We start from the raw sequence: 8001 nt of genomic DNA, 5'->3' as shown, positions 1-8001 counted from the left end.
AGCCGGAGGCCCAATCATGAACAAAAGGGAAGATGAAGTGGAGAGTATCATAGAAGATGTTGTGCGCAATTATGAGGATTGGTACGAAGGTGAGAGGGGAGCCACTTCTAGCAAAGGTATGGTGCAATCCATAGAGCAAACAAATGCAATCACCAACCTTTCGAACCAAATGGCCAAAATGGCTAAACAAATGGAAGACTTTATGAAGACAAATTCTCAAAGTTCCTCCCCTTCCACCAAGGGAGGCCATGGTATGAGCCCCTTTACTTCTTCTCCTTCTAATTACAATGCTATGCCTCCCGGTTGTATGTTTTGTGATATATGTGGAAACTATGATCATAATTCTCAACAATGTATGTCCATAAGTGAAGGTCCCACTCCCCATGAAAATGATGATGATGTTGAAGATGTTAATGCCATGAATTTTGTGCCCCGTGAGGGAAATGTTAGAATGCGGCCTAATTAGAATCAAAACCAAAACCGTGGTTGGAATCAAAACCAAGGTTGGAATCAAAGTGGTGGTGGTTATGATAACCAAGGTCAAGGTAGAGGAAACTCTTCCAATTATAATGGAAGAAGTTACTTAAACCAAAGGCCCAATTGGAATCAAAACCAACAACACTATTCCAACAACCAACAACGTTTAAATTCCAATTAGGGTTCCGGAAATGGAAGGCCTCAAAATAGACCTCCCTATTTTGAACAAATAAGGTCGCAAGCCCAAATTTCCAACACACCTCCTCCTCAAGTTGAGGCCGCTCCGGATTCTATGATGGGCGTGCTTCAAGCATTCATTAAGAATCAAGAGAGCTTTAACAAAGGCCAAGAGAAGGAAAAGAAGCAAATCAAGGCGCATATGAAAATGCTAGAGACCCAAATCTCTCAGATAGCCCAACCTAGTTCTTCATCCTCCCCTTCTTCCTCTTCCTCTTTTCCTAGTCAAGGTGTCAACCCGAAACCTATGTATGCTATCACTACTAGGAGCGGGAAAGTCCTTGAGAGTGAGTCAAATGATGAGAAGAGTTCCAATGTGAGGATAGAACTAGAAGATGAGGATGAGCCACCTAAAGAGAGTGAGGTCCTAGAAAAAGAAAATGAGAGGGGTGAGAAGCAAAAAGAGAAGGAGCCAACAAAAGTGAGTGACAAAGATCAAACACTTTTGCCCCTAAATCGACAACCTAGGAATGAGAAATTGCCATTTCCCCAAAGGTTTGCTAGGTCTAGGCTGGATGCCTAATTTGGAAAGATCTTAGAAGTGGTCAAAGGTTTGCATGTTTCGATACCTTTTGTGGATGCTATGAAGGAGATGCCCCACTACTCTAAGTTCTTAAAAGACCTATTGAATGGGAAAAGAGAAGTTGAAACCGTAAACTTGACCGCAAATTATAGTGTTATTCTCTCTAGCAAGCTTCCAACAAAATTGCAAGATCCCGGTAGTTTTTCCATTCCTTGTTCCATTAATGAGATTCACTTAGGACAGGCGTTGTGCCATCTAGGCACTAGTGTAAGTCTTATGCCCTTCTCGGTCTAACAAAAGCTCAATGTGGGAAGCCTTAGGCGAAAACATGTAATCCGCACCGATTCAAACCCCCCATTTCGCACCGGTATTGAACCGGTCTTGATTTGAGGGGTGCTAAAACCCCATGGATTTCGCACCGAAATCAGACTTTTCGCACCGGTTCTGGGTGAGCACCGGTGCAAAAAACCTCCCTTTTGCACCGGTTTTTGCTTTGAACCAGTGCCAAAAGTCCCAAAAAAAATTTTAAAAACTTTTAGCACCGGTTCTGTTCCAAAACCGGTGCCAAAAGTGCCCCAAAAAAATAAAAAATAAATTTTTGTTTTGCATTTTTTTCACTTAAATTGATATATAAACACTAACATATATATAAAGTTACATATTTTCATTATAAAAGCATGTAATATTACAATTCTTGTCAAAAAGTAAATAACATACAATGTTACATAAGCACAAACAACATGGACATGCAAAAGGCTCTCAGGCAGACTAAGATGGCATTAGAAGCATTCCGATCATAGCATTAGTCGAGTGCAGCGACCTTTACTCCTGAAAAAGTAAAATCACCATTACAACTTTCATAAAAGTTTAAGCTGACCAAGAAGACAGATATATTGCTGAAAAACTCACATCTACATCAGACATGAAGAAAAACTTTTCAAAGTTATAATATCCGATGTACACAGTTAATATGTCACTGAACTTATGCCTCAAAATATGAATTAAATTCAGAACTTGAGATGTCGATGTACAGTTGCTCACAAGAGAGCAAAAAGGAGAATGAATCCCAGAAGTCAGAACAAACCAATGAATCCCAAAAGTCAGAACAAACCAGAAGTCAGAACAGCCTGTAAACGAGTAATTAACTAAGTAAACATTAAAGAGGGATGACGACAATACAAAATTAAGGAGATCGTTCATCATTTATGTTTGAAAGCAATACAAAATTTGAGATAAAATATTAAGCTCCCCTTAAGTCTGAAATGATCTCATGGACTATACACAACAGATCACTTTGGCTTTAATATGTAATTAAAACAAACACATTTTAGTATCTCACAATCTGATAGAAATTATAACTTTTACTTGAAAAAAAAAAATCTTCGGCTTTTCAGATGTAACAGAGAACTATATATAGATGCTTAAAATAAAGACAATATACTAATACAAAGTATTCATCTATACCAGATTACCGGATAATTATACTACAATGAAAATGTCTTTAACTAGTTAGAAGCTAGCCTCAATGAGTTACAATCAGGCTAATTCTATAGACACACTTAAATAATCTTTCAATTTGTCGAATAAGTTGAGCAACCACCACCATTTCCAAAAAGAAAGACTGGAATTCTGCTCTCAGGACAATACAACTATACGTGTGCATATTCAGTTTAGTATTCCAGCAAGATGAGAAACCTCTTATCCATTGAAATGGTAAACAGAAAATATTCGGGAAAAAAAAGAAAGAAAGATTGAATGTTGACTGACTTACATTGTATATGGTGAAATGGTCTTGGCTTTGGCTGTGCGGAAGTCTGCTCATTCCCTGCATCTTATGCTTCAATATATTCAACTGGACCATTATTTGACAAGCTAGCTGTCTGAGATTCAGCACCATCCGAGGCCATGGAAGTGGCCAATGAATTAGGAGTTGTTGGGGTTGGCGAAGTAGGGGGCTTCAAGTCTTCATATCTGCAAGGAAAAGAGAAGATAACCAATTTTTTTATCAGCTATTTTCCCAAATAATTTATGAGTTGAAAAGGGAATCTCAAATGCTATGTAAAGATGAGAGCCAGCTACTGACTAGCTAAATGACTTGACTAAATTATGATCCATAGAATAAAAAATTCAAGTAAAAAGGTATTTCTATGTTGTGGTTAAATGAAGCCAAAATACAAAGGGCATCTTGACTGAATCAATTGAGTAAATGTGAGAGAATGATGCATGCATATGAGAAAATTACCTATGGTAATCTAGTTTATTCACTTGCTATTAAAACATACTACACTTTGATTCCACTGTAGCCAGATAAATTTGATTATATAACTTACGCAGTATAAGGAGAAAGAGGCTGCGATTTCTGTGATTCCACTGTAGCTGTTACGACATATAGGACAAGCCCTCAATGTGGAATTAACATCCATTCCAGAGGTTGGTGAGCTGTTACGCCAAAATCTGATGCAAGTTATACAAAATGGGTGGTCAGATTCTGATAGCAAACCAAACTTCCGTTCAGAGGCTGCTGTCTTAGCGAGCACACGTTCTAAGCACACACTGCACTCTATCTCTTTACTGCGTTCCAGTGAAGGAACATAGGAGTTTGTCGCTAGGTATTTGACCCAAAAATCCCTAAAATCCAACATATTAACTTCGATAATACAACAATGAAACCCCAAAATCTAAAATAAATTCAATTATCTAATTAAATTCAAAAACCCTAAAATAAAAAAAATTAATTAAACAATTCCCCACCTAGCTCGACAGCCATTCCCAAACCCAGCCCCGACAGCCACCCCCTCCCCCTGCACCACCAACGAAACCACCCTCCTTCCAGAGCCACATGAGCGCAATAGATCCCCCGCCCCAGCCCCACCAACGAAACCGCCCAAAACTTGAATTCCCCAACCCCAAACCACCCTAACTCCCATCCCTTTCCCCACCCGAAACCCCCAACGTCATGATAAATCAGATGAGTACAGACAAGGTTCATATAATTTAACTTCTTTATGATATCCAACACCAATCCAACAACAGCTTAACTATTTTCTTCAGAAAAATATTTGAAACATGAAGACAGAAATTATACTAATGTACTAAAAATAAAAAGATTAGTACAAATTCAAGTGAGAATTGAGATTGTTTGGCAACAAGACTTTTGCATTTTTACACAACATATGAAATATGTGTCTATTAATATAATCTTATGCTTCTCTTAGAAGAAATTCTCTATTGTATTAGTTCTTAGGATGATATAAGATAGAGATACCTTCAATTGCTGAATTTGCATTCTCATGGCAAGGACATCACCAGAAGCATCTTCGTTTACAACGGCCTGATAGGTTGAACAAATGGATATAAATATTATAATTAATGAACATGAAGCTAACCAGTTAATATTCTTTGAGAGAATGGTACTTAAAGGCAAATATCTAAAGAAAACCAACTTAGCCAAACACAAAGTAGTACAGATTTCCTAACAACATACATTGTTCTTTATAAATTTAGCATGCTGAAACTTCAGGGTGCTAAGAGTCTCCAGTGAGCAGCTGCAAGAAGCCGAAAAGTTATATCACGGAATAAAGTTCTAAACATAGAAAAATCTACCTTATATATTTGGAACTCAAGATAAAGAAAAACAGGAAATACTATGTATCAAGCAAAATTATAAACTCTGCCATCACCACAAAATAGAAGAGAATTATTCGAGATTGCTAAATCAACACTACCATGTGTATGAGATACAAACTGAACACTTTGCCTGGTTTAGATTCCCATTACATTATAGATGAAAGTGACGATTAAAAAGAAATGGGATGCAGGAAGCACTAACCAGTTGGATGGACTAATATTAGAAATTATAGTGGTTTTTGCATTCCCTCCAAGTGAGTTGAATTCCAAAGTACAGCTCAAGTCAGACTTGCAAATAGGATTCCTTGGCAGATTAATGAGCAAAAAATTGTGTTAGAAAATACCTGAAGCAAAAAGGTTAATTTTGAATCTCGATATGGCACGTGATGAGATTTTCCATTGGATATGCTCACGAGGTTCATTATCGCGAGTCTAAAGCATTATAAAAAGTAAGGACAATCAAGAGATAAATTCTTTACTGTGAGCTACTGCTATATAGTTTTAATTGAAAGAAGGAAAAACAGACCTAAAGTTGACAGTGACTTATTGATATTTGTGGCTTCTTTAAGACGGTCACCTTCTGCACCAGAACTCTTTTGCCTGTAATGATCATCTTGGTGAGGCTAAGACTTGAAATAGATAGCAGTAAAACACTCAACAAGAAGACTAGATTCTAGAACAATAATTTCTCTCTTTCTATTTTCTTTCTTTTGTATTAGTCTAGTACTAGCAACGAGTTGCAATTTATGATTTTACCTTTCAGAGCCAGTTAAATCTATAAGATTTAGTCGAGCAAAGTGATTATGTGTTACACCTTAGGATTCCCACTGCAGTTTTACCACCATTCATTAAGCACTTAAATTTCAAACTTTGAAAATTCTGCACAATAAAAGAGCAGGTTTTTTTTTACACATACTAGACTTAGAGGGAAAATACTTACAATACTCTCAATAACACAGGTGAATACACTGTGAGAACGACTACTTGCTCTATTCATGTTAGTGGCAGCCACCTTTCTGTTTGCAGCACCCTGACAACAATTAACATTCCTTCATTAGGCACTTGTATATAGAATTCGTAAAAAACAGGCATCGATTGAAATATCAGTCACCTTAGAGACTTTGAAACATATTCCGAGATTTTCATATTTACCATTCACGAGTTCATATTTGAAGATGACAAGTTAAATCATCACAGAATTTTACTAGTTGATACGTATTATTGCTAGTCATCCTAGAGGCTCCTAGTTAATTTGCAACCTTGTCACGAGATATTTGTAAAGTTTGTTGTTGTAACTCATTCAGGAGGCCCCTAGTAAAGAGGCATATTTTAAGAGGTCAAAAATCATGTCAAGGGTTGAGAATACTTGAGATTGGCTCCTTAACAAACCATGCTCTCACCAAAACCGAACCTAAACTTTAGACTTTAGCAAAGAACAAAAGATTATCTATCACCATGCAAACTTAATTATGCTTGTACAATCTAATCAAGGTCTTCTGTAGGTTGAGTATGTGTTTAGTTAGGTTGATCAATACCTGAAGAAGTTGTTGCATAACATCTCGAGGACTAGTGACCTCTAACTCAGTTAGGTTGTCAACATGAATGCCTTTCTTCAAGTCTTATCTGAAAAATGAGGAGCATAAGCTTTAGTCAAAACAAAACAACGAAATTCCAGAAAATTATAACATCAACAATTAAATGTTAGTCAAAACAAAACAAAGAAATTCCAAAAAATTAGAGGCTAATAAAAATAATATTGAAAAATCTAAATTAACAAAACCCTAGAAAATGCCAATATATTTCAGAACTAATAGCCTATAATAATTTGAAAACAACAACAATAACAATGAAATTGCCTCAATTTTGACCTAAAAATTGCAATCAAAATTGTAGCCCTAGCAAGAAGAAAACGAAATTGAGGTAAGAAGTTAAATAAATATAAGTTAACAATGAACCTGGTGGCCAGCTGTTGGACGGTGGTGGTGGAGCACAAGGACGGTGGTCCGTGCGACCGGATCAGGCAAAACCAGCAATGGTCAACGGTGGGCACTTGCAAACACATCCGGTGGTGCTTGAGACAATTAGAGGATGGAACCCACCACCACTAGCACCGACAATTAGAGGAAGAACCAGCAATGGTCGACGGTGGGCACTTACAAATCAGAAGCCCCTTCAATGGAGAATGTCGAGTACGCTTCAATGGAGGAGAGAGAGAGAGTGGAGAGAGGCAGATGACAGAGGAGGAAAGATCGAGGAGGAAAGAGAAAGAAAGAATTATAACCGGTTTTTTTTTATTTTACAAGACTTTTCACACCGGTTCGAATTGAACCGGTGCGATGTACTAACTTTTCCCACCGGTTTTGTAAGAACCGGTGCGAAAACTCTTTCCCTCAATCCGGCCAATTGTTTTTCGTACCGGTTTTTAAAAACCGGTGCGTATTTGGTGGTGCCCATTTAAGTTTTTCTACTAGTGGCTTTCACCTACTAACATTACCCTCCAACTAGCGGATAGGTCCACTAAATTGCCCATAGGGAAAGTTGAGGACATTCCCCTTAGAGTTGGTAAGTTCACATTTCCGGTGGACTTTTATGTTCTAGAGATGGATGAGGATGAGAGGATTCATATAATTTTGGGTAGAACATTTCTAGCTACCTCTAAAGCAATCATTAATGTTAAAGAATGTAAAATGACTTTGAAGGTTGATAATGACTCTATTGAATTTGATTTGAACAATGTCATGAAACAACCTTCCGCAAGTAATCAATGCTATAGGGTAGATACTTTTGAAAATTTGATGAATGAATTTCGATACCCTCATGTCCATGCCTCTAACGATCCACTTGAGAATGTTTTGTTAAATGAGAATGAGATAGGTGATCAAAAGGAGGAGATGCAAGTATATGAGGAGATGCTTGATGACAAAGTGGAAGCAACCACCGACCAAGAGATACTCCCAACTAATGAAGTCTTCCAAGCGGAAGAGGAATAGGTCTCCAATGGTAAGGGAGCACCGAAGGTAGACTTGAAACCTCTACCTTCGGGTTTGAGGTATGCTTTCCTAGATGCAAATGAATCTTTCCCGGTCATTGTCAATGCAAGCCTCACGGATGAGCAAACCTCCCTATTGCTTAATGTT

The 8001-nt window shown here is 37.6% G+C and overlaps 1 protein-coding gene across 2 annotated transcripts; it reads right to left on the bottom strand.

Annotated features, from left to right (window-relative positions):
* Nucleotides 1-2835: 2835 nt before the first annotated feature.
* On the bottom strand, nucleotides 2836-4553 carry LOC110706223 (E3 ubiquitin-protein ligase makorin-like). 2 transcript variants are annotated; one of them, XR_002508277.1, is made up of 3 exons: nucleotides 4503-4553; nucleotides 3568-3865; nucleotides 2836-3208 (listed from the first exon to the last, which is right to left on the bottom strand). XR_002508277.1 is itself a non-coding variant. In XM_021884117.1 (2 exons), the coding sequence occupies exons 1-2, from the start codon at nucleotides 3877-3879 to the stop codon at nucleotides 3203-3205; spliced, it is 318 nt and encodes a 105-aa protein (XP_021739809.1). In that variant the 5' UTR covers nucleotides 3880-4198; the 3' UTR covers nucleotides 2836-3202. The 2 variants fall into 2 exon arrangements, 1 of the variants encoding a protein (XP_021739809.1); XM_021884117.1 differs by lacking the exon at nucleotides 4503-4553 and having other exon boundaries at nucleotides 3568-4198.
* Nucleotides 4554-8001: the final 3448 nt, after the last annotated feature.

Source organism: Chenopodium quinoa, unplaced genomic scaffold, assembly GCF_001683475.1.
Source record: "Chenopodium quinoa cultivar QQ74 unplaced genomic scaffold, ASM168347v1, whole genome shotgun sequence".
NCBI lineage: Eukaryota > Viridiplantae > Streptophyta > Magnoliopsida > Caryophyllales > Amaranthaceae > Chenopodium > Chenopodium quinoa.
This window is presented reverse-complemented; position numbering and strand designations above follow the sequence as displayed.

What these genes read in the sequence shown, in the direction of transcription:
- LOC110706223 (XM_021884117.1), bottom strand. Translation starts at nt 3,879, where the DNA reads ATGTTGGATTTTAGGGATTTTTGGGTCAAATACCTAGCGACAAACTCC.